This window comes from Brachyistius frenatus, unplaced genomic scaffold (genome assembly GCF_029030835.1).
Source record: "Brachyistius frenatus isolate BFR_SWC_R1_liver_20210118 unplaced genomic scaffold, ASM2903083v1 Contig_50, whole genome shotgun sequence".
In the NCBI taxonomy this organism is placed as follows: Eukaryota; Metazoa; Chordata; class Actinopteri; family Embiotocidae; genus Brachyistius; species Brachyistius frenatus.
In genome coordinates, this window is record NW_027210649.1 from 2,053,760 (window position 1) to 2,080,700 (window position 26,941).

General features: G+C 40.5%; 2 protein-coding genes across 8 annotated transcripts; both read right to left on the minus strand.

Moving 5' to 3' along the window:
* Positions 1-1,817: 1,817 nt before the first annotated feature.
* nfascb (neurofascin homolog (chicken) b) lies at positions 1,818-18,523 on the minus strand. Of its 7 annotated transcripts, none has more exons than XM_069704371.1 (28): positions 18,447-18,523; positions 17,934-18,189; positions 13,341-13,462; positions 13,140-13,245; positions 12,845-13,035; positions 12,126-12,248; positions 11,768-11,986; positions 11,393-11,504; positions 11,011-11,198; positions 10,796-10,927; positions 10,559-10,702; positions 10,178-10,289; positions 9,928-10,091; positions 9,668-9,815; positions 9,404-9,528; positions 9,217-9,318; positions 8,894-9,091; positions 8,248-8,318; positions 7,926-8,148; positions 6,976-7,091; positions 5,753-5,963; positions 5,534-5,656; positions 5,116-5,289; positions 4,877-5,008; positions 4,523-4,592; positions 3,653-3,664; positions 3,435-3,470; positions 1,818-3,322 (listed from the first exon to the last, which is right to left on the minus strand). In XM_069704371.1, exons 3-28 carry the CDS (start codon positions 13,414-13,416, stop codon positions 3,091-3,093), a joined length of 3,540 nt encoding a protein of 1,179 aa, XP_069560472.1. In that variant the 5' UTR covers positions 13,417-13,462; positions 17,934-18,189; positions 18,447-18,523; the 3' UTR covers positions 1,818-3,090. The 7 variants fall into 7 exon arrangements, with proteins under 7 accessions (XP_069560472.1, XP_069560474.1, XP_069560473.1 ...); XM_069704373.1 differs by lacking the exon at positions 18,447-18,523 and adding an exon at positions 14,617-14,771 and having other exon boundaries at positions 17,934-18,405; XM_069704372.1 differs by lacking the exon at positions 18,447-18,523 and adding an exon at positions 14,617-14,771 and having other exon boundaries at positions 13,341-13,493; positions 17,934-18,405.
* A 440-nt stretch (positions 18,524-18,963) lies between these two features.
* LOC138624308 (calcium-independent phospholipase A2-gamma-like) lies at positions 18,964-25,863 on the minus strand. The gene is made up of 8 exons (XM_069704376.1): positions 22,605-25,863; positions 22,222-22,374; positions 21,976-22,133; positions 21,088-21,182; positions 20,829-21,000; positions 20,658-20,715; positions 20,286-20,480; positions 18,964-20,137 (listed from the first exon to the last, which is right to left on the minus strand). Exons 1-8 carry the CDS (start codon positions 24,111-24,113, stop codon positions 19,679-19,681), a joined length of 2,799 nt encoding a protein of 932 aa, XP_069560477.1. The 5' UTR covers positions 24,114-25,863; the 3' UTR covers positions 18,964-19,678.
* Between the last annotated feature and the right edge of the window lie 1,078 nt (positions 25,864-26,941).

Consider the following 26,941-nt stretch of genomic DNA (forward strand, 5'->3'; position numbering starts at 1 on the left):
ACCTGCAAAAATAAAAAATTATGTCATGAATCATTATTGATTTTGAAATAATAAATTCAATTCTCCATGCTGCACATTATAAATGCTGTATCTAAAATGTAGGCTAGTAAAATGTCTGTGTGCTGATGATTACCTGTGCAGGCTGGCTCTGCAGCTGATCCATCGCTGAGTCCTTTTTATAGGCATGAAAAGACACTGACAAAGGCTGCAGCCAGAGATGTGTATTGAATGCATCAGGAGAGGATTATTGTCTCCTGCATTTGGTCACAAAAGACTACAGTGAGCTGTCAGAAGTCGACCGCTGTTTTTTTTATTGCTGTGATAAATCAGGGCACGAGGTTATGCAAACTTGCCTATCTTGAGTCACTAACATCAGAACATCGGGCCGGTTCAAGCAGAGAAGAGGCACTGATAAATATGAACGTATGTTTTGTGTTTTTATACATCAGGACTAAAGGGCTTTCCATCGTGATCTCATGGTACAAAACTAACTGCACACTGTTAAAGTGACTTTTAGTATCTAGATATTACACACTTACCCTCTGTCCTGAACTTCAAATACAGTAGGGCAGGAATTATTTTCATTATTGATGAATCTGATTTTCTCAATTAATCCATCAATTCCTCTTTTTGTCAGATCGACAATCCCAAACCCAAAGATTTACCTTCGCTCTGTCGTATGCTAAAAAGAAAATTAGGAAAATGATCAACAAAATCTAAAATATCTTAAAATGTTGATAGATGCAATAAAAAGCCCCAAAACACTGATTTAAGACAACGTTTAGCATTAAGAAGTTAACTCAAAAGGAAAAAATGTGTACGCTAATCTGCACTTTTCAATTTGGTCAGTCATTACTGTAATCAGAGAGGTGCAATAATAAGAAATCACCAGAGAGTTAAGTCCAACAACATAAGTGGCTATAGTCCCTGATAAACTAAAAAGGTATTCGATAAGATGCCCTTTTCCATTTACGCTGTTCGGTCACTAATGATGTAACTATCAGATGTATTGTTTGGCAGCGAATTGGCCAAGGTTCAGGGGAATGGAAATGTTTTCAGCTGTTTTGGCAATTAATAACTAATAATGTTGGAATAGTTCAACATTTGGGGAAATACTCTTATTTGCTTTCTTGCTGAGACTCAGGTGAGATCCTTTATATCACTGTAGTGTTTAAACCTAGATAACATGACGCTACAAAAAGCAGTCAGTTGGCTTAGCCAGGCATAAGACTGGAAAAAGCGAGCTGACTTTATCAGAAGAATTAATTCACACACAACTTGTTTTTTTTTTTTTTTAAATAGAGACCAGCTAGACTCAAGAAAAGTAATGATCCTCACAGAAAAAAATTGTCTGGTGTGTAACCCCCAAAAGAGTAATTTTGGACAGGCCTCCAGTTTCCAGACTTTATGCTAAGCTAAGTTAGCCAGCTGCTGTAAGTAGCATCATACTTAACGTGTGAATGGTATCAGTCATGTTTTCTAACTGTCAGAAAGAGGGCAAATAAGTGTATTTCCCCAAATGGTCAACTTTTCCTGGAAGTGTTTAAGGCCAATTAATGATACACATGTGATGCAGGCATGCATAAGATTGTGTACGATCCAGATGTCTTGAATCCAGACAAATGTAAATGGTTCCAAGCTGAATTAAGCATTCAAAGAATAACGAACCTTCCCTGGTTGCTCTTTCAAAATTAGGAGCAGCTAAATCTGACATTTAGAGTCACATAAAACATGCTGGAAAGAAATGCCTTCACTTTATTTAAATCGAAGCATAACTGTCTTAATACACAGATGAAGTTAGGAGTCAAATAAACAAATGCTGTTAAATAAAGTTTATTATTCTCCACTGGGAGTGAAATTAAGAGAGCAGCTCATGAGCAACTTGTGATTTTATGACTGGTTAATGGCTACTTCCTGATTCCCAAAACGGTTTGACCTCTTGTTTCCCATTAGACCAAAATGTAAAAGAGCGAATGAATTATTAGTCCCGGGAGATATTATATTTTCCTTCATCAATTACCAACAACACTCTCACGTTGTACTTTGTAGGGGGCAGCCTAAATTCGGGGATTGCCCTCCACTGATGGTGAAAGTATGGTATGCAGCCTGTCAAATAGAAAGCATACAAAAATACTATAAATCTCATTATTGAAATTAGAAGAAAGAAAAAGAAGCATAAACCTGCAGTGCAGCACTTTTGCATCCCTCTTCTGCCAGTGAGAGTAATTACAAAATCCTTGTCGGCAGGTGACGCAGGCTTCTTGGTAGCCTACTCTGTCCCTGTTGTAGAGGCTATACATGAAATAAAAGGCATCACAACCAGTGAAATGACATATTTCACTATCAGAATTTGATCAATTTGGTCCAATAACATTTAAAAAGTCGAGAAGAGTCGCAAAATTGAATTATTTCATCCCCATTTAAGTTAGCATCAAGCTAAACCTGACCTGAGCCAGCACGGCCGGTGGACGTTTCGGGTGCTCGTGCTTTGCTCAGTTTGCATTCATTTAGCCAGCGCTGAAATGTCACACTTGACAACAAATGTAAAAACTCCATAAACTGTGAAATACAGAGATATATTTGGTGCTGGTAGGTTTAATCAGCATTGTGTGAACTCGTTTAGCAAGGGCTTGAATGTGACGGATGTTCAGTTACATGGAAAAGTCTTGTACTGTAGTGGGTTCTTACGACTGCTTTTTATCAACATGATAAACTGATCCACTTCTGTCTCTCGTGGTGCACAACCAGTGTCTCTCCATTGACAACATAACTGAACATATCTATAAGCATGTGCATAAACACACGTTATCTATATTTACAAAAAGCAAAGCTTCCTTTTCATCAGATGAAGAAGCTTCTCTCTGGAAAGCTGATCCCAACTTTTCCACCTTTTCTTCCTGAAGTGCATTCAAGTCTGCAAGGATGAGGAGGGATTTAACAGCACCTCAGTCTCCAGCTGTTTCCTCCGGCAGACGCACCAAGACCAAAAGTTCCTCCAGGTTTTCAATTCAAAGTGGAGGACACAAGCACGGTGAAGTCGCGTGACAAAGAGCTGAGCTGAAGTGAGGAAGAGAGCTGGAATTTTGAGCTTTATGCCACGGAGTAGATGGTGTTCATTGGAGAGTGGAGCTCCAGACTTCCACCAAAGTCCAACTCCCTGACATCTCTTCTGGTTCCTGTGTACTGACCAATGAATGAGCCGTCCTCGTTGAACGGTATCTCCCCTCCTTCTCCGTACTCCACCAGACTGTCGTCGCTGTCTGATCGCTTCATGATTGCCTCTGTGGAAGGCTGGCCTCTTTGAAGACCTCTTTCCTCCTCTCTACAATAAAGTAAAAATCAGAAGTACATTTTGTGAATGCTACGCGACAGAAAAGACGTAAAATACAATGACGATGTAATCAGCAATACATTAAAAGTCAACACGCACATACCTCCGTGGGTAGGGCAGAGTGGAGACACGCGCTATCCTAAAATTCAAAAACAGTTTGTTTGAGAGCATTGTACGAGAGGCTGGATCACTTTTCACTGATTATCCATTCACAAAAGCAGTCTGCTAAATATTTACAGCTTCAAAAATCTGTTGTATCTGTTCATGTTTTAACAGTTGAATTGTCAATCGTGTCACTGTGTCAATTTTTTTTTTCCATACCTTTCAAGGGACCTTGAGTGGTTCAGTGCAAAACAAAAAAAGGGTTGAGGTTTTGGAGGGGAAGGATTTAGATAGAAAAGGTAGAATAAAAAAAAAAAAAAAAAAATGAAATTAATGTAAGTATGATCCAAGAGTTATCATAAATAAAGTCAAAAATCAGATTTGATTTGTATCTGTGCAGCATCATGCTAAAAATGTATACAAATTAAAGATGCCTAGTGGAGTTTTTAACCACTACTAGCGTTAAGGAGTGCTAATTCTATGAACTGATCCTTGTTTTGGGCGTATAGTGCACATGCAGTCATAAAGCATGATAAAAAAATAAAAAAAATAAATAATAATAATAATAAAAAATAATAATAATTAAAAAAAAATTAAAAAAAATCCTCTGTGCAAAGACATATTGCAACATGCCAGCAACAGAAAATGTGAATTTAAACAGTGCCAGATTAAAAACAGACATTTATCGACAAATATTTTATGAGGAAGATTAAAGGCTAAACAACTCCACAGGGCAGCTTTAATTCACCAAACCGAATGTGAATGCACAGCTACAGAGCAAATGGATGTAATTACATAACTACTGTTATTTTAGTCATAATTTTCAACAGCGATAGTGTGGTACAGTGTTACGCCAGGGAAAACATATTGACTTATTTGGTATTGAGTGCTATTAAATAAATCATAATACATGACTTAATACACCTTTATAAACTTGATATACAGTTTTGTAAAACAGAAGATAAGATGTGGTACAGACTGAGATAAATTGTGCTAAATTCAAAACTTCCTTCAAATAGTAGCAGTAAAAAAATGTTCCTAAGTGTATTTTTATCTATTTTTCCACTAGCTGTCTGTTATAAAACTTACCGATAATCAAATGAACCCTCCTGATCTTTGTCATCCACCAGCTCCAGTGAAATGTCCTTTTTTTCCCGAACTGAAAGTAAAACAAGCCACTTTGTTACACGATACACACTGGACATCATAGGAGTGCCAGGAAATTGCATGCAACTACCAATTTTTTGTATTACTGATTACTCTGACTTTTTTTCTTGATTGATTATTGAATGATTTTTGATTAATTAATTGTTTGGTTTATAAGACATTAGAAAACAGCAAAATCACAACTGCCTACGAGCCCAGATGTTTTGTCCAACCAGCAGTCCAAACTCCAAATACTTAAACTAAGCTTAAACAATAGGTCATGGGTCACCAGTATACCTGGGTATTTCCCCCCTCTGCTCCTCTTAATGAAGCAGACGATGAGAAGGGTGAGCACGATGAGAGCCACAGCACACATTATCCCAATGAACCACCCCTGAGTGGTGATGTCCACCTGGTCCTGAGCGTATGCTGAGATACACAAATACACACATCCTCAACATTTAACATCAGCACTTCAAAGTGTTTATTTAGTATACCAACAGACGTGTTGATGCATGGAGAAAGTAGTAAATTACTTTCGGTGGTGTAGTGGGGCGACTCCTCCGTGTGCCAGTCCCCTATCCCAATCTGAGTTCGTGCCGCGATGGAGAATCTGTATCGAGTGTAGCGGTCATATCGCCGGAGTGAGAAGCTTGTAACATTAGGAAAGAAGTCCTCGACTCGCAGCTCCTCTCCTCGGGTGGCATTCACTGTGGAGAAAGTGGAAATGGAGGTGCAGTGGGAGAACTCTTGATGCACAGCTATTAAGTGCCTCGCCTGCTCAAAGAGTAGCTGCACAAGTGTTCATTACCCTCTTGAGAACAAACCTCAGTGGAGCCTCGGTCTTTGAGTGCATATTTAAGAGCACTGTTATGTACTGCAGGGATGTAGATTCAAACTGATTCCTTTTCTGAAAGTGTGTTTGAGAGTGTTTGGGGTGGTGCGTTGGCGTACCTGTCTGGTACTTGAGGGAATACCCGGTGATGATACCGTTGGGCTCGGCAGGAAGGTCCCAGTCAACATAAATACTGTCCAGATGCCGCTGTTGGATCCTGAAGGATGTGGGAACAGATGGTACTACAGACAAGAACACAGCAGGAGATAATAAACAAAAGCTTGGAGGAAAAAAACATTAATTTGTGATTTCTATGGTAAACTAGGTTCTTTTCTTACCTCCCTCAGGTGTTGAGAAGTGTATATTATTACTTGGCGGCCCTTCAAATCGATTGTTTGCCACCACTATGTACATCTTGTAGTTACTGTAGGGTATGAGTCCGGTGAGAACGCCTGAGGGATCAGGATCATCCTCTGGAAACGCTTTCGACTTCATCGCTCTGTTGACCCACAGCCACCTCAGCTGACTGCTATCCCTCCAGTAGTAGACCTGTGACGACATGCAACACACATTTCCAATCTGCTGAACAAAGGTTTGTTCAACATTTCCACACACGTCAGCATTGTTATGTTTCAGTCAAGGACCTTTTTTTGTTTTTTTTTTGCATTTTAAAGCAAAATGTCAGTTAATTAAAAAAAAAGATATTTTATAAAATGAGATAAATTAATTCATAGATGAATGAATAAGCTACTGTGTAAACAAATGCCAAGACAAGTTTATAAACAATGCGTAAACGAGTGCATAAACAAATGCATAAGCTCAATGCATTAACTCATTGCTTAAGCAAGTCCGTGAAATAGTGCATTAACAACTGTACTGGTACTTTTTTTTACATTCTGTTCTTGTGCTTATGTGCTCAAATGCAGATGGATGGGGGCAGGTCATCCCTCCCATGTAGCAGCCTTTTTGAAATTCCTCTGTAATACCTCGGCTTTGGGACACCAGAGACAGCACAGTGCCATCTACTGGCTTTAATATGAAAAAACAAATTTCAGTAGGCCACATGTGAAAATGAGCTCTTTTTATTAAAGATTTCCGTGCCATGTAGGTTTCTTGTTGTGCTTTTGTTCTGCTCTCCTGTGCCCCTCCAAGTACCGCCCTGTACCACCTCCTGCAGCAGGTGGTAGAAGAGATGCAGCCAGGGCCAGTGAGCTATTCATGTGCTTCCAGGCTGTGAGTGAATGTATTTGTCACAGCTTGAGTTGTGGTATGGAGTCGTTAGTATTACTACCTTTTGGAGCACGGGCACTTATTTCTTGTTTGTTTTTCTGACTAATATTTTACTCTGGTTTAAGTTGTATAAAACACGAGGTATAGATTGGTTTATAGAAGCCGGTTATCTGTTGTTTTTACAAAATTTTACTTTTGAACTGATTTGATTGTAACTATCACCAGTTGACTCTCCCAATAGTGTGTACTCAATATTTTACTGTCCATCAACTTGTCCATGCAACCTTTAGTTAAAGTCCCTTATCCTGTGTTGAACTGACAGTAGACACACCTTGTATTCTTTCAGTTCTCCCATAATGGAGCCGCGTGTCACCGCGTCCCAGTGTACAGTCACCTGAGTGCTCTCGATGTCAGACACTCTCAGGTTCAGGGGTGCAGTTATTGGACCTGGGGGGTACACAGAGACAGCTCAGTATTTAGTCTGTGATTAGTGAACACCAAGCAAAGTGATGTGATGAACAACGTGTCCTCAACGTGTAGAAATAAAAACAAGTGGAGTTTGTGTTCAGAACATGTTGAATGGTTTACATCTCTGAAACAATTCATGATTCCCTGAGAATAACATTCACATCATCGCAGATCTGTAAACAGAACAATGTTTTTTAATTTGTTTTTCTGCTGGCCAACTGACCTATTTATGACAAATAACCTGCTGAAGGTCACAGATCTGCTTTTTACACACAGACTGTTAACAAAGTAAAGGAAAAACTACAGTAAATGTGATGCCTCCATAAAGTTCACTGAATGGTTTGATGATTATGATAGGGCCCTTGCAGTCACTAGATTCAGTAGTGCACATATAGGAGACGGCGGAGTGACGTGTTAAACTGGAGAGACATTTTTAATTTGTATTCATCTATCACATTTTCAGCACAGCTGGAGCTAAATTGGAGCAGCTGGAGGGCTGTACGCTCCACCTTAACATGAATCCTAAACTTAACCTTAACCCGACATAACATCAACATAACCAATTACAGGCAGAGCGTCCCTCCCACTGATCCAATCTAGCGCCAGGCCTTTCTGCATGGCCTAAATGTACAATGTTTATGCTCACACTGTACAGATCGCTGGGCTGATCATGATGTGATTTCACGTGCGTAACTTAAATACAGGTCCGTTGATGGATTCACTCACTTCACACCAAGTGAACTGTTGTTTTTTTTCCTTACAGATTTCCCACTCGTCTCTAAATTACATGAGGCAATGAACTGAGACACTCACGGTCTTCACCAGAATAGCCAATGACCACAGGAGACTCTGGTCCGAGCCCAAAGTCATTGACAGCCTGGACTTTGATGTCATAGGGAGTGAAGGTGTCTGCATCATAGATGTAATATTTCAGCCACTTAGTGGTTGCGTTCTTCCACTCCTCTCGGGATTCTCTCCTTCTCCACCACACCAGGTACTTCAGGTGGGGTCCGTTCCACTCTCTGTAGGTCAGAGGCTGAAAACAGGTTTCACAGCACAGTTTTTTTTCTGACAGTAAGTATTTAACTATAAACAGATTGAAGATAAACAAAAGGTTTGTGTGGGTCCTTATTACCTCCCAGCTGATTTCCATGTTGTTCCTCCATGTACCCACACCTTTTAAATTTTTTGGAATGACATCTGGGGCTGCGAAGGAAAACAATTGCAGAGGAAAGATTATTGGTTGGAATAAATTATTCTCGACTTTGGGAAATGCACTTATTCCAGCCAATAAATGCTAAACTGGAGCCTGGAGATGCTGGCTTATCTGAGCATGAGGACAGGATGTTGGGGAAAACAGCTGGCCTAACTTTTTCCCCAGTTAAACAAATGAATCTACTAGCACCTTAGAGGCTCATTAAACAACATGCTATTCATTTACTCTGTAAAAAAAGAGTAAAAGTGAAAAGTTAAGGTTTTATGTGCTACAAGTTGGGCGTTATGTGCTGGATTGTTTCAAACTCAATGACTTTGTGGGATCTCTCCAAGTTATTATACTGATTAAACAAACAAGAAATAGTGTCTTGATCAATGTGGTTTAGGGCATGTTAGGAGGTGTTTTTATACTTTTGGACAGAGCCAGGCTACATAAGCTAAAACAACCATCTCCTGGCAGCATCAATTTCCTCATCCTACTCGGTGTCAAACTACTCATCAAAATGTGTTACACATGTGTGTCTTTACTGTCGTTCATACCGGTATTGAATTAGCGTCAAACTCACGTGCTCCGCTGGTCTGGAAGCGCGTAGATGGACGACTGGGGCGACTCGCTCCGATTTCATTGATAGCGATGACCCTGAACTCGTAGTATGAGAAAGGTGCGAGATGCAAAATGACAGAGTTGAGGTTCCCTGGGTACGTTGACAGGTTTCTCCACTTCCCCGGCAACCAGTCGTCATCGTCAAACTGCACTAAGTACCCTGTGAGAGAGCAAAAAGTGTCGAAACATGGGGAAAAATTCTGGTAAATACCAAAGAATTATCCCAAAAAAGTAATATTAAAGAAAAGGTATTTCTGTGAGTTTATTTAGTTTCATTGCTTTTACCCGTGATGGGGCTGTGGTTGCTGTCTCCAGGGGCCCAGCTGAGTCTGACTGTTCGTTCATATGGATCTGACAGCTCCAAGTTAGTGGGAGGATTTGGACGGTCTAAATGGAAAATTCATGTAAACACTTAAGAGGCCCAATATGCCGTATGGTTGATAAAATGTCCTCTATTTTAAATGTTTCATACCCATCACCATTAGATGTGCTGAGGCAGACTTCTGGTCCAGCTCACTCTTGATGACACATGTATAATTGCCCTCGTCGTCTCTGTTTACATTAGTAATGACCAGATTTGATTCATCCAGAGAGACTCTGAGGAAGAGAGTAAAACTGGTGAGATCTGGACGCTCATTTGGTCACACAAACACATGTATCCGCAGTTGTACAAACAGGCCTAATAATTTAATTCATATACTTTTTATATGGTTTATATTTTTACAACAACACACACCTCCAGCCAAGAGTGACTGGCTTTTTGTTTTTTATCCAGGTGGTTGTGACGGGAGTAGTGATGTCTGCTTTTACGCCGCACTCGAAGCGCACATCACTTCCACGGATGACCTTCATACTCTGTGGTCTTGTGACAATTAATGTGGGTTCTGAGAAGAAAAGATGACAGAAGAACCACAATATTACACAACCCAACAAGTATTTGTGTAACATGTTGTTGCTGAATGAATAATTTTACATATGAATGACTGCGCTCTTGACCTTTGACCTCGACTCGGACTTGATTCTCATCTCTTCCTGCGATGTTGCTGACAATACACAGGTAAGTTCCCTGGTCGTCTATCTGTATACGTTTGATCTCCAGAGTCCCGTTACTGTAGGTCTTGAAACGGTTTCCTTCAAGATTTCCTTGTCCATATTTGGACCTGTGTGAGAATATATGCAGACAAACACACTGAGTTCATTTCTGAAATTTGTCTCTACATTAAAGTGTCACACACCATGTTCTTACCATCGCAACTCTGGTACTGGAGAACCGAAGTAGCGGCAGTCTAAGAAGGCACGGCTACCCTCTACCACTTTGATGAGTTCGCTCCTAGGCCCAATAATACGTGGTGTTGCATCTAAAGGAAAAGATAAGAACTGCATCATCATCGGTGAATAATCAATTTCAGTACGGTGTCTTTCTTCTAATGGAAAAAAAAAAGAAGGAGAAAATTGGTCTTTTTCTTCCTCCTCTCTGAAAGAATCGTGTTCCTTGATTTGCTTTTTAATTTCCAATTAGTGATCCCTTACAAACAACACAAAATTGGGTACAACTTACGGTTCAGTTGTGATTTTGAAAAACAATGCTTGTACTGGAAATGATAGGAATGACAGCATTGTAACTTACGAAGCACGTTGACAAACGCATTGGCCAGTAAGTAGCCATACTCATTTGAAGCATTACACTGGTAGACACCGTTGTTGTCAGCCGTCACACTGCGGAAGGTAAGCGTGTCTCCAGACACCTGTCTGCTAGGCTGGGGGGTGGCAGCTGGAAAAAACAAACAAGGAAGGAAAACTAGTCAGAATTAATATTATTTTGATACATTTTTATAGCTCGTAGACTTGATCTCAACAAACGTACTTTCAATTGGTTCCCCATTAATGAACCAGCTGATTGTGGGACGAGGCGCTCCATCAGAACGACACACCATCCGTCCGTTTTCCTCGGGGGCCAGGATCAAGTCGGTGGGCTTCTCCAGCCAGAATGGAGCAGCTGTCAAATATGGAGTCTGTCAGCTGTTTGAAAATGAATATGCAGAAAAATAATCTAATTCTGTAAGTTTCTGAAGGTCTCACCTTTGACCCTGACGGATATTGTGTGCTCTATGTAGTTTATCTTATTGGCAGCAGTGCAGGTGTATTCACCCGCATCCTCAAACAAGGCCTTCGGGATTTTAATCATCTTGTTGAAGTTCTTTACTTTCATGCGTGGCGTCACTTCGAGGTCCTCCCCATCCTTGGTCCAGGTGATATGAGGAGTCGGCCTTGATGATGATAAAAAAACAACAAAAAAAGGCTTTACACAGGAGGACTTTCATGAAATTAAAGTAAAAAATACTCAGAAAGAACACAAAATAAACCATATCATAACCATTTGTGGAAGAATATGAACAATAGCATTAAATACATTATGTGAAAGGGCGACAGTTAATTTTTGTGATTTTGTTTGGACACTCACAGTCCCGCAGCGATACACTCCAGGAGCAGCTCCTCTCCTGTCAGGACCAGTATGGAGCTGGAGGAGCCGGTGGGAGACAGCCAGGTGGGGGCAGCCTCAGCTATTGTACGAGCTGCAGAGGAAACCAGTCAGGCAGACCTCAAACATTTACTCACAAACCCTTTCTGAGCATGAAGCAACATAAGAGACTTCCCACACTCAAATGATGAGGCTTTTAAGGGTAGAGTCTAATAATAAAAAAATGTTGCAGTTAGTAAGTAGAGCAATCACAAAACCCTGAAGGTTTTAAGGAAAATAACATGCTAATAGATCTGTTTGATTAGAAAAAGCCAAGTTAGGATGAACAGAAAAGATGTTGTTAGCTATCGTACTCACTTGTTAGCACCTTCACAACCACGGGCATCTTCTGCTGAATGACGTTCTTGTAGGGGAAGCGGGCGTTACAGCAGTAATCAGCAACGGAGTCATTAACATGCACATTGGAGAAATACAGATCTCCGTTCACTCCCATGGAAACCCTGCGGTCCTGCCGCACAGGCTGCATGGTGGGGACAGCTGTCTGAATGGGCCAGTTGAAAGGTCTCGCGTACGAGCCTGAAATGCGACGTGGTGTTAAAGAATACCATTATTTAAAGTCAGTTCACAAAGGGCAAATCTATCAAATTCCTCCTGTTATCTGTGGTTGACCCCAGACTTCAACGATCCGGCTCACCACTGCGTATCAGACACTTACAGCTGGACATCCAGTAGGTTTCAGGTTTAGGTGGGCCAGTCGGAGGGTCACAGGACAGGACTAGAGGCAGGCCGGCACTGACCCCCACCGGCTCCAGGATCTCCCTCGGCCACACAGGAGGTCCTGCAGAAACAGTGATAACGTCTCCTCTGAGAAGCAGGGTCAAGTTTGGCTGTTTGATAACGGGGCTCATTAAATATCTCAGATAATGGTCGATGTTGGGCCCTGAAATAATTAGCCTTTATCACGGAGATCCTAGGGTCCAAAAACTAAGCAAGACACACTTTTGCTCTGATTTACACGTTATTTCATCATGAGGAACATGGGCACGATAGTGTAGTTTGAGCCAATCTCAAATTTACCATCCTCCTACTGCTGTAAATACTCAATAACTGGAAAACTGTATTAATATTTCCCAATTAATACCGTTTTCTCCATGCAAAGTTGTTTTAGAAGATTACTTCGTAGCCACCCACTAAAATCAACAACAGTGGAAGTCTTTTGTAAGTCGTTTCTAATTTCTACACAACATACTGTACAGCAAATAAGGAAGGTTTTATTTAAAGAGGTCCTAAAAGCAGCAAATATGGGTGGAGGCAGTCTGTGACATTTCACAGTAATGCCGACATGGACAGCATCACTGCACACTCTGAAGTCACTGCTCATTCACTGATACAAACAAACTGTTTATTCTTCATTAGTACCACTCCTGAACTTACTGTACAACTGTAGCCTGATCTTGTTGGAGTATGCAGATCCATACTCGTTGGAGGCGATGCACTGATACTCCGCCTCATACTTTTCTGGATTGTTCCAGGCATAGATGTCCAGAGTCCCTGAGTGCCTACGCATCGATACCTGGGAGTCCCGCGCCACATTGAAATACTTCCCGTTACGCCTCCATGAGAAACTTCACGATCAAGCAAAAAAAAAAAAAAGTAAATCAGTAAAGTGGTTTTCCAATATTCATGTTAGTTTGACCAAATCTGTTGAGTGGGCCGCTTCAGCTCTTACATAGGATGAGGAGTTCCTTTGGCTTCACACTCTATGACCATGGTGTCTTTGGGGTCAACAATATGTTCCTTCATTGACTGCTTTATAATGGTTGGGGGTTGTCTGACTGCAGGCAGGGGAATAAAGTCAGTTACTGTGGGAAAACAAAACACTCAAATACATTCACAACAAGCTAGTTGACACATCTGAAATTCCACTCACCTTCCAGGGGAACGTCCAAAGCCCAAACACTCTGCCATAGAAGTAGCAGCAGCGCTGGTTTGACCAGTGTGACCATCTTTACAGTTCATTTAGTCCAGAAACAATTACGATCACCAACTCTCCTGTTCACAAAATGAAGGAGCAGAAAGACAGCTACAAAACATTAATTTCAGTCAGAGTTCAGGTAAAAAAAACAACAACCTTGCACCACTGACGCAGTGGCGGCACTCAAACCCTTTATTTGAGTGTACTAATACTATCATGTAAAACACTCCATTAAAAGTAAAAGATTTTCAATCAAAATCGTACTTCAACAAATGTCCGTCAGTATTATCAGTTTATATATCAAAGTAAAAGTATTGTTGTGACTGTTCATTTTTAATTTTATTAATATTACTGATGCAATATCATAAGTAGTATTTTCCTGTTGTTCTTGGTTTGGTAGTTTATTATATTTATCACAAGATAGATGAGGGATTGTGAGATGTTTTAATTGAATAAGAATGAAGAAAAAACTAATAAATGCTACACTTTTTTGTATAATGTTTTTCTTTTTGTGAAATATTGGTTAATTTGCCATCTTTGAGTGTCAGTTTAATGTTTGAATAACTATCTGGGAGGTTCAGCAGGGAAATCCCCTGCTGTCAATTCACAGACATCTGAAACATTTGACAAGTGGCTCAAAGTATAATCAGGCAGAGAGGTCATCAGGCAGAAAGCTTGTCAATAACAGATTTAATATTTAACAATGTTCTATATTTTATAAGATTTTTAAATGATTTTCTTTCATCTGAATAGTAAACTTTCGTCAGGTCAATGCAATTAAGTGAAGCATTTCCCTCTGTAATGTAATGGCGTAAAAGTACAGTATTGTGACATCAACTCAATCTACATTTACTTCATAAATGTACTTAAGCACATTTATTAAAATCCTGCACTCAGTAACTTTTTTTTTTTTACACCCCACTGCTGTGTCAGATTCTCTGACAGAATAGTTTCAGAATTTTCATGCCGCAAAAACAACACAACATCAAGCTATTAAAGTGAATCTCAAACTGACTGCATCCCCGACATGAACATGAATTCCCTTAATGCCTGACAAGACTAAATCGTGGTTAATTAAACTGTACGTGCAGGGTCCAATTCAATTTATCTGTCAGATGCAACAAAAAAACCCATTTCATTACATGCTTCACTTCAAAATATTTTGCTCTATATACATAACGAACTATGCATCATGTTTGCATGATGAAAACTCAAAGTTATGAGAACCTACCTCTGTCATGTAAAGTCAAATCAGGGCTCCCTCCTCCCCATTTCTGTCGCTTCCCAATGCATCAATAATCCACAGACTTTTCTCCCGGAAATTATTCTTGTTTGTGCAGTACAGAAATGAATGCCTCGGTCCTTCAAATATCAGGTCAAGAAGCCCTAGAGGAGTTGATACACATCAGTAATTGAGTTTCTGTCTGTCACTGCCACTTACACTCTGCCCACCCATCTCATGAATAATGAATGAGCCCCATACAACACCTACTCTTCACCCACTTCACTGTCCTCACAATTCTCCATCAAACACGGTCACAAAGTTTCTCTTGCACAGTAATGAATTAAATAAATGTATACATTTACTACACCAACAGTAGGGGAAGGATTTCATTTTTTCTGGGATTTTCTTTTGTTATTTTAGCTGAATAATGTTTGTTCTGACCCTGTCAAGTGTGAGCATAATCATTTTCGTACATGGGGTTGGGCCAAATGAAAGCACAAAACAACCCAGATTCTGTACAGATTGCATTCCTATTGGTTTTGATGACATCAAAATGTGGGTTTCATTGTTGACTGGGGAGAAGTATGAAAGAAATGTTTGTTTCTGTTATATGAATTTTACATGTGGCAAATCTCCAGTCACATGACATCCTGATAAAGGCTGGGAATATCCAGTTCCCAAATATAAAAAATACACTTGAAAACTTCTTCTGCACAGCTTTGTGCTTTAAATGTTCTAATGTATCCTCTTTTTGTGACACACACACAGTCATTCACACACACAGGAAAGTGGGAAAAGGTCATTACCATTCATCTGAGAAAATCCTACAGCAGGAAGAAGCAGTTTTCTTTTCTAGAAACGGTGCCAAAGATGCAGGAAAAGCTGTATTTGTGTGAGACAAAAGCCATCTCAGGGCTGTCGACAGAGTCCTGACCTGTGTAGGCTTTCAGGCATTCACACGGGGCTGCATATACAGAGCAGCACTGACAGGGCTCAACAATAGCTTGGTGGGGAGGCGGGGTAACATGAGGTGGCACTGCAACCTACAGATTACATTAAATTTATAATTAAGACTTGTATCTGCAAGTCCTGAAAGCAAAAAGTGTAACAAATTATGGATTTGATCTATTTTCATTTATATTTTGAGGGAGAATCAATGCACTTGTGATGTAAATCATTATGACTCTCCGGCCCTGATCCCCTTCTCCATGCAAACATTTGAAACGTAACTTGACATGTCTCACACAGAACACAAAAGCAGACGGGGCATGTTGAGCTTCTTGGCTCTCAGGAATGGGCTTTTCTCCGCACACATGGGACTGAAGCAGGCCTGGAAGTGAGCAGTGATCAGTGCCATGCACCAGATTGCACATTGAAGAGGCACAGAGGCGGACAGAGCCAGCTCAGTGACGACAAAAAGGTCTCTATGCTCGTGGGTCCCCTCTGGCGCGAGTGTCCGGGGCCCGGGTAAGAGCAGATGGCATGTGAGAGGGAGTGTTCAAGCACACAAGCTGCCTGTTCAGACTCAGAGCACCTATCATTCACACTTTGTCGTCACTGCATCGGGGAGAGCACAAGAAGAGGATGGAGAGAAACTCCTGTTGAGCAGGACGCGGCGCTGCGTTACGTCACCACCACTGGGCAATTAATACAATACTGTCGCACAAATTCTAACACTGACTTTAGGGTTTGATAAGGTAACTACATTTTCTGAAACGCATCATGTCAAAAAACGATATTCATACACGCAAACTACTTCATTAGGAACACCTGTCCAATCTAATGTTGTAATATTATAGTTGCTCTGCCATAAATTCCACTTTTATAAGGCTTATACATTTTCAGTTTTAGTTGACATTGTCATAGAGATATATTTTAACATTGGTAATTTAATGTGATTGTCATTACTTAGATATGCTCTCTTTTGCTCTCAATGCATTTGTATAACACCACTACATGTTGTTTTAACAATTCCTTGACAGGGATATTTTCTTATACTTGTTTTGCCCATCCCATAAGCATAAATGAGGGGATCTAAATGCCAAATCCTTATGTCAGAGTGCTCACATATGCCGATTTTTATCAGGTGTAGTGTTTACCATGCCAACCATCTTAGGTTAGCTTGTTAGCATGCTATGATTTTGCACTGAACACAAAGCACACAGACAGCAATACAGGTTTTGGAGAAAGGTCAGAACAGAAGAGACGATGGTACTTGAGGAAATGCTGAGGTGATTAAAATTCTTCATGTGGGGGGATGTGAGTGTGCATAACAAATTCTACGGGAATCCATTTCATATTTCTTAAGAAATTTCACAATATATTTTGCTTTCCATGTTTCTCTGCCACTAATTAATGATTTTTAAACATTCTTTAACGACGATGGTTTGAAGAGGTGGCCTTATTTCAATTTATCTTTATTTTGTAAGGAAACAGTAATGTTTTAAAGTGGTTATTTTGGTGCTTATTGTTTCATTCGCTCACCGTATGTTCTGGTCTTTGCATCCTTTGTGATTGTTAAGTGTATTTGGACCACAGTGTTTGGTGATTTTACAATTTAAAAAAAATCTATTGATTGACTCTTAATCCCAAATGCTAGTTGTTAAAAACAAGTCAAGGTGTCAACCATGTACAATGATTATCAGTACAAAAAATGTGCACCAATCCATCAAGAAGATGTTGAGATATTTCTTCAGATATACTGAAAGATTTGACTTGCTGATGGCCTTAGAGGGAAAGTCATATTGAGTCATCCTTTTGAAGTCATGAATATCTCCACCAAATGTCATGCCAATCTATCCAATTGTCGTTGAACTCTTTCAGAGTGGGCCACACTGCCATCCACAGAGCAAAGCTGTTAGTGTTGCTAAGAAATACCAAAACATCCATGAATATTGAATGTTATGAATGCTCACTATTACATTGAGATTTAAGTAAATTTATTCATACATGAACAGTAAGATAAGTAGTTAATATAATGCACATCTCAATTTCCAGTGTGACTTGATTGCCACATTGCAAAAAGTAACGTTAATTCACGGCAGGAGCTGCACAATATTGTGTCCACTCCCACATAAATCTGCTGATGCAGTTGTCGACCAGCCCCACTTCACAACTCAGACTATGACATCATTAAAACCTCGAGTTCCATTGATGCCCATCTTGTACGACAGCTGCAAGGAGTAAAGCGCTCCTTCACGTGTGACAGAGTAGCATAGACACACTATGCTACTCTGTCTTAATGTGCTCTAATAGTGTGTACTTTACATCCAAAAACTAGTATTTAAAATTTGCTAAACAAGGTGAATATTAAGAGGTCCTACCTTTAAGTCTATTTTCTGCTCCTTGGTCTGTTTTCCCCTCGTTGGACTGACAGCAGACTCCTACCTTCTTCTTATCTTCTGTCACAGTAGATTCACTGCAGCATCTCCACACCTTTCCAGCAGCATCCGGTTGTTGTGCTAGTTTTCACTCCATCATCTTAAGGCAGGTGACAGAGCGAGATAAGAGGGTCATGTGGCCCATCGGGATGGCTGCCCCCAGCCTGGGTCACACGCCTGGCACACATGGCCTGAGAGCCTGTGATAATAAATCCATTGTGAAATCCACACATACATATAACGTCATCTCCATTGTGTTGGCTGGGTAAAGTCAGAGAGAAGTGCCATGTCATGCACTAAATTGATAGATTAGGTTTAGATAATGAACTGCCAGAATAAAAAAAAAAAGAAAAAGAAAAGTCATTTAAGTCTTTTATAAGAGGTTAAATGTTTGTATTTCTTCATGTGTGCCGTTTCTGAGATTCAGTTTGTTAGATTGGTGGGTGGGTCACTGACCTTGTATCTTCACACTGGCTGGCACGAACGCACGCTCTCTTCCACAAAGCGTTTCTGTCTGGAACAAAGTCAGTCCATTGTGGACAGGGAGGGCACAACTTCCACACACATGGGGGGATTTAACCCGTCACATTCAAATTTGACTGGATGGCTTCTCCTTCAATGATAAACTCGTAAACACTGCACTGATGTATTTAATGGGATGAGAAAACTGGATATACTGTAGACTTTGAAGGTGTTCAGGGAAAGATAAAAAAAAAAAAAAAATCAAAAACATTTAAAAGATGACAAGGGAGTCTTTTCATTCATATTTTATTTAAAATAAATATTCATAAAATGCTCAGTAGCACAACAATATAATACATCAACTGTAACATTACATGAAATCATAATTTATAGCTTATATTACATATAATATAGTAGCTTACATCGTCTATATACTGATAAGTATAAAATACAGTAACAACTGTGTACAGTGAATTATGTCACGTGCAAATTTTTTTAAGTTTTTAAAAAAAATAAAGTGCACTCAAGTGCGTATTTTTATGAATGTGTATCTGTATCAAGAAGTCAAAACAAAATGTGAAAGAGGGAGCGGATAAAACAACATAAAAACCTAATAACACAATAACACAATACCTATGGCCTGTCCAGTGAAGCTCAAATAATGCAGCAGCTGTCAGCTCGTTTGTTTCTTAAAACGTTTCTTTACACTGACTTAAAAAATACTGGAAATTATGGAAATGGTGATTGCCTTACCTCCTTTAAAGATGATCCACGCTGCCGACGAATATACAATGTGATCATAATTTGATGTGCGCTCTCTGCTCAAGTTGAAAGTCCATAATGAAATCACAAATGCACACATACCAATGGTCACAAAAATGTGTGTAACTCAGGTGCTGATGTTGATCAAGTGTTAGGTTAGTGCTTCCCACTGCTCTATGCACATTACTGTGCTGCATCTTTGAACTTTTTGTTCGCACCTCATAGAATCTCATAGAATCACACTCACACTTTGTGTGTAAAATGATGTATTACGGAAAAGAGACAAGTTTCTAAAATTATAACAACATGTGCAAACGGCAGACAACTACATTTTGCCAAATTGTTTTCTGCATTGCGGTTGTTGTACTTTAAGGTGTTTCTGTTATTTGTCCCCACCATCTGTATAAGTGTGTATCTGTTTACAGGATATTGCTCTGTGTGATGACATGCTTCACCTCACCTCCTCACATCAGTTTCTGTTTCATCTCCCAGGCTCTCTCACTCATCCAGTCCTTAGTTCTGCTAACAGGTGAGCGCTCTGCCCCAAGCACCAAACACAATCTGGCCAGTTTGGGCTGGTTTCTCTCCAGGTATTTCTGGGTGTCTCTCTGCAGTTGGTCCAGGGCCCGAGGTCGGTTTTCATCGAGGGACACCTCAGTGCTCAGCATGGGGTTGAAGCGGAAGTAGACATCCTGGGCCAGCAGCTCGTCCAGAAGGGTGTGTACCCCTTCGGTGTCGGTGGCGCTGCTGATCAGGTTGCTGATTTTGGCCCTCAGGCTTGTGGAGGTGGCAGTTCCCCTTTTAACGTTGTCATAACGACCGGTGCCAAGGGACAGCACACACTGAAAGTGCTGTTTGGGCCAGAGCAGACGGCTCTCGTGGACTGCCAAGGCACAGGGATTGTTCAGGATAATTCCTCCGTCCTACAAAAAAAAACACACAATTTATCTAAACTGGAAATAACTTCGTTCAACTGTGACCCACACAAAAACCATACGTGTTCAACTTTTGTGTCTTTAATGACATATTTTTGTTTCTTAAATCTTAAGTGCATGTACTATCGTTTTGAACCTGATGAATGTCACTTTGTAAGGTGAACTCCTGGAAGTATCCTGGGGCAGCGGATGATGCCCGCACTGCCTGCCACATCTGGTAGCCCGAGCCTCCGGCGTAACGGCTGAGAGAGCCCGGTTTGTGGTTGTAGTTGCGGAAGACGAATGCTTTAGGACTGGTACCCCAGTTCACCACCGCACTGACTGCAGAAACCTGAGCGGACACCAACAAAAAGCTTGTGTTAAACCTGTGAAAGCTCAAATGTTTTTGCTTGCTGGCCACAGTGGGGTGCTCTACTGCAGCAGCTGTAGATTCAATAATCCAGCTTTATTTCATCAGTGCTGTGAGACCGATAGTGATCAGAAAATAATAATAATGCAGTGTTCTTACCTTAGGACTTAACTCGTCTCTGTTTGTTCTGATCAGCACTCTGTCACCCAGCTTCTCTCTAAATAAGATTATAATAACAGAAAATATTGTACATTCAGAGCAATAAATAAAATATAATAGTCACTCCTTCCACTGAAGCACATACAGTGTTAGCATCTACTCAGTGCGTACCGTAGTATTGTCTCCCAGGTCTCAGAGTTATAGTAAGAGTGATTCCAGCCCATTTTTACAGTGCCAACCAGACGGTTTTGCCGAAACACTTCAGACCCAAATCGTCGATACATGTCGGCACACTCCTCGACAGAGAAACGGGCCAGACCCACCATGAAGGCGAGGACAGCACCTTGAAGAGGCAGATGCATATGAAGAAAAGTGAGATAAAATCATGGAGTCAGGCTGTCGTGTTAAATCTCAGTTTTCTATTTGTCACCTGTGCTCACTCCACAGATGTAGTCAAACAGCTCGTGGACCTTTTTCCCTGTCTCCTTTTCGAGTAGCTTTAACACCTGCAGAGGCACCAGACCTCTGGAAAAAAAAAAAAGAATTATGGTTTGTTACATTTATGTGGTACTTTTGAGTTAAACTGGGTTATGATCATGGATATTAACACAGATGTATACAGAACCAAGAAACAGACACCATCTTAAATGAGGTTTTGTGCTGAGATGAGGTAATGAGTTGATGAATCAATTGAGAGACACATAATTATTCTGATAATCAATGAATAATTGCAGCAGTGTTTTCCACAGGTTGAGAAATTACTTGTGGTGGTGGGTGGCGCGATGTATATCCTAAACTTTTTTCTGTAGCTACAATTTACAGATGTAAGCTAAATACCTCACATGCAGGGTATCGGTAAATGGTAGCTCAGCATCTGCGCACTCTAGTCCGCACTCTGTTTCATGTAGTTTGGAAAGAGTGAAACGAGGTGTTCTTACATAAAAGATTTACCGAAGTTAATATACCTGTGTAGCCCACCAAAGTAAAGCCTGTGTGGGAAACACTGCTTTGAGTCATTGTTGAAGCAAAAGTATCAAACATTTGCTTCTTTGATCTCTACAGACATGAAGGTTTGTGACTTTTCTTTGTTTCCGTGTAGAAATAGGTGACAGATGTTTCTTTGGGCTTTGCACAATCACTCAGTTAAGATAAGCAACTTGAGGATGTTACTCCGGATGTGGTCAACTTGGATGGATATGTTTGACTATTTTCGGAAGTTTTATATAGTTTTGTAGAAACAATCTAGTTCTGTGTACAGCATCCACTGCACATTGTTAAAGGACAATCATTCAATAATAATCCATCTTCTTAGACTTGCCTGGTGCCGCCACCATCAATTGAGAGCACTCTAATGCCTCGACCTTTGACCGGATCCACATAGCCAATCAGAGCCAGGGTTTCTCTTAAGGCAGCCTGAAGTCCCATGTCGTGCCTGTAGGTTCGTCGCTGTCTCAACAACGTGACTGCAGTTTTCTCCTGGAAACAGAAACATCTATGAAAACCGTACAAGGTCAAATCAGGTTTTTAAACATTTGTAAATGTGACTGTTTCTTTTCCATCGGACCTGCCAGATTAAAGCTTTGCATGAGGGGTAGCGGAGGAGGTGTTCATTGAGGGCCTCCACGCAGACAATCAGAGCCTCTGGAGATGAAGCCAGTCCTAGACTGCCCATCAACCCTCGAGTCATTTCCTCTGACTGCCTGCGACTCAAGACAAACTGAAAACATACAAACAGAAATGACTTTCTGTAAAGTCTTTATATAAACAATTTTATATAGTTTAGCCTCTTGACCACAACTACAATGTTGTTTTTCATCTTTAAAATGTGAAATAAGTGGTACATAAATTAAAATATTAAGTCGTAATGCTACTCCAGTTTGAAGCGACACACCAAATTCTCATATTCTTGATCAATGAGACATTAATATTCATGTAACCTTAACTCACCTTTTTATTGAATATTGCTTGTGGTGAAGTCATTGCAGTTTGGGGCTTACTAGTCTGGGACGAGGGGCCCAGGTTTAGATAAGCACCCAGCAAGTCTGGAATGGCACTTGTTGGGTGGCGAAGGCAGTCCATAAAAGACACAGTCTTCAGTCTCTCTGGGGATCCAGGATTCATCTCTTTTAGTAGATCTCCATCATTGTCCTCGTTCAGTCCTTTTTCTCCCTTGAAATACTGATTGATGTGACTGGATGTCTGAAAGTAGTTCTCCCCGAAGTTTGTTGAGTTAGAGCTGCTGTGGAAAAGGCCTCCAGTTTCAGGGCTGATGTCTTTCTTCAGCGGTGACCTGGCACTGTGAGTTTGAGAGGTAGACTGTGTTAAGAAGTGTTTCTTGTAATTGCTATTAGTTTCCACAGGAGTTTGTTCTCTCCGATTCAGAGCTTCGTCTGTAACTTTAGCACCAAAGTATTTATTGATGTGTCTTGCAAAGTGAAGGTATCCCTCTTCCCAGCTGCTGGAGAGTGTGTTGGACTCCGCTACTGCCTGTTCACTACTCAATTCCACCTGAGACAGCCCACCCTCTTGAGAGTTTGTGATGCAAGTGTTTTCCATTTTTCTCCTGTTTATCCCTCTGGTTAAAGACACGGTTTCTGAATTTTCCTGCATTTGAACTTTTGCAAAACCCTGAGAGAACACTGAGTTGATGTGATGAGCAACGTAACTGTAGCTCTCACCAAATCTTGTTGCCAAAGAGCTGATGTGAAAAAGCTGCAGTCGAGACACCTCCTGGGTTTGTGGACTTGTTTCTGAGTTCTCTTTTATGCCTTTGCTTTTTAAGGTCTGTGTTGCATCTTTGCTCTCAGATACATTTCCATCTGTGGCTGCCCGTTGACTTTGTCTACACCTCTGTGACCTGCCAAAAGAATCTGGAGTTGTCACAACAATATTAACATTTTGCGCGACAACATCCTTTCTCTTGAAATACGTGTTAATGTGTCTGGACAGTCGATTGAATGATTGACCAAGAAGACGCCCTCCCAGTGAACTCAAATTAAAACTGCTCTGGGCCTCCGCAAAAATCCCAACAGGAGCTTCGGCTCTGAATGCATCCCTATTAGAAGACGAATAAAAACGCACAATCTGGAGATGTCTTCTGTCTTTGGTAAAATCTCTGAGGTAGCAGTCAGAGGTAGAGCTTATATCACTGTGCTTTACATTTTTAAAAGCAAATTTTCTCCCAAATCTGAAAAGTTGAGGAGCTGACAGTTGTGAATATCTGTGAAAGTCTGGGCTGAGAGGAGCTTTGGCCAGACGATGGTCCTTTCTCAGAAGGCTCATCGTGTACCTAAGTTTGCATGAAGTTTTCAAAGTCCTGTTCACAGAACTTGGAAACATGTTGGCGCTGAGGTAGCGCCCCATGTTTGAGCAGCAGTCGGTTGACGCCCAAATGTCACTCTGCTGCTGGCAAAGAGTTAGATCACCTGGGAAAGAAAAAGAACGAAAGAAAAACATTAGAAAAAGACTCAAGTCAACAGCAACGTTAGCAGTGAGGCTAACACTACAGTAGGTGACACTACAGGAAAACTCAAGGAATCACCCGTTGAGTCAACAGGATACATCCTCCAGAAACTAAAGACATTTTCCTGAATAAGTGAAAAAAAAAATGGAGCTCAATGAAAAATTTGGAAAATCATTAAATTAAAAAAGAGGCTGACCTTGACATTGCAACAGCAAGACAACAGCCTAAAATGTATATTATAATCATCTGTTGTTTACAAACACAAGAAGGTTATAAACCAACTTAAATTTAATCATTTAAATAAAACACTTTGATTTCGACAATTAACAACCTTGAATTAACTTAAAAACCAACCAGGCTCGTTTGGTGTATAAATATCTTTGCACCTTTAAGGGCACATTGTCGCTGCTATAAACTACTCACTGCGTGTTTTCAGAGCAAGCTGATCAGACTGTGTACAAACATCATGTTCCACAATAGACTGACATCTCCACTGTTTTCCCGAGTACTGTCCCTCCAGGAACGAAACATGACACCTCAGACGAATACACAACTGTGGTTGTAAATAACTCTCAATGCATCCAAGTCTGCAATGAGACACAGCAGTTTGACAACATGGACAGCTTTGACTTTAATTGCTGTACTCCCAAACCCCATGCAAGAAAGAGTGCGCTTTTTTAAAAAAATATTTAAAATAAAGTGCATTAATAATGACTTTCTGTGTTGGCTTCACAAAGATTTAAGCAGACAATAGTCAGACGTTGACTAAAGTTGTTTTCCACTTCAGTGGGGCAAGGTCGTGAGCCAAAAGCAGTTTACGGGTCGTCTCACCTTGACAGGAAATGTGTTGAAAGCGAACAGGAAATATTTACCTGAAATGCACACCAAGTTCTTTTGTCCTCACAGTTCCTCTTTTGGCAATTTCCTGCTCTCTGAAATCCAGAACACCACGTTTGACAAACTGTCAGAAGCACTATTTCTACTGTGTTTTGACACTTAATTCAATGCTTCTTGCGTGCGGGGCTTTAACCTTATTGGCCGAGCTGGGCTGTGGGGGGGGGGGGGGGGGGGGAAGGACCAGCTGCGCCAAAGACCACACAGAAGCTTAAGGTCATGTGGTCACTGTTGACAAGTGCAAGTCTAAAATTAGGGGTGAGTGGAGGTGGGGGGGGGGGTGTTACAAGTTGATGGTCTCAGGGAGCTACGATGGCTGCTTCTGACGTCATGGCACATCGCGTACACAAACGCACACCTCCCACCAAACAGACACGGCTGGGACTCGTCACCAGAACCCGAGTTCTTAGAAACTGCGGTCTAGCCTTAAAATACACGCGATATTAAAATACTACAAGTCTGCAGTGGTTATTACAGATAAGTAAATACAGATGAGTGACAGTTTAAAGAAAAAAACCTGAATACTTGACCCTCGTAGTGAAGGGATCCGGTAGCTTTGTTGTCCCCTCGATGCAAAAATCCATAGAAAGTTATTTTGAGCGATCATCTTTATCTTGAAACATTTCTTTTCTGATGGGAGTGGCCTCATGCATCCACGGAGTCGCAAAGGGTCACTGAAGGGTTTAATGAATATGAAAATAAAGTGAATCATATGCTATGGTGTTTGCAGTCACCACATCTCAACCATATCAAACATTTATGCCAGATTTGGGAGCAATAAGACATCGCGCTCAACCACACTAATCCAAACACCAAAGGAGGGAACATCTTTTGAAAGAATGGGGTTCATTTCTTCATTAGAGTTTTAGAAACCTGTAGTATCACTGCCAAGGTGTGCTGTAGCTGTTCAGGCAGCTCATGGTGGACCAATACTTCACTAAGACCCTTTAATTTGACACTTGACTGAGTGTCGTACATGCAGGGTACCAAGAAAATAATTACTGGGTAACTGTAGGTACAAGTGAAGTTCAGGAAAGCTATGTCATTTTAGACTTTGAAACAACCTGAAACTACACTGTAAATGCAGTTGAATTTACAACAAAGTATTTGATTATATTTTGAAAACAAAACATCTGACACCATGAACTTTCTATCAGTCTGTCATTTTTTGCAAATATGAAATTTTAAATTACAATTTCTTTTATACATACTCCATTTTTCCTGCCTCTCTACCAAAAAAACCCCACAAGTACCCTGTAATCATTAAATATGTGCTCAGTAAGTTATAAATCCATGAAACACAAATATGTTTTTAATCTAACCTTTTGTCCTCCTCCCCCTCTACTTATGTAAAAATATTCAACACACGTTTCTTTATCAATACCATGTCTACTAATGATTACCCAGTAATTTGCAGTTGTTGTATGACAAAAAAAACAACCAGTGTGTTTGTGTGTGTACATCAAACTGCCATGTGTCTGCCTTATGCTGTATCCCAAATGATGCTTGGTAAATATCACTGAACTAATGTAACCTTTATCCAGCACACTCTGTTCTGCACTGTAATGTATTGTTGATGAAACACGCTCATAACAACAGAGGCTCATGTGAAATTAAAACTCTCCAGTCTGTTTCTGTCCCCAAGCTGGCACACAGACATCGCTTTCAAACCATAATTCAAAGGGAAAATATCACCTCAACAGTTTTAGTTTTTGACTTGATGAATATAAATTTCACTCAGTTGAGACAAACAGAATCTACTGAGCTTGTATTTGTTATATAATTATTAAGATAAATCACTGTTCAATGATCTGATCAGTCACTGTGGATTTAACACAGTTCCTGGGGAACAATGTCACTCTCCCCGCTGACATTATTTCAGACTTACGATGACATCTAGTGGCAGTTTCCTGACAGTTTGGTTCTT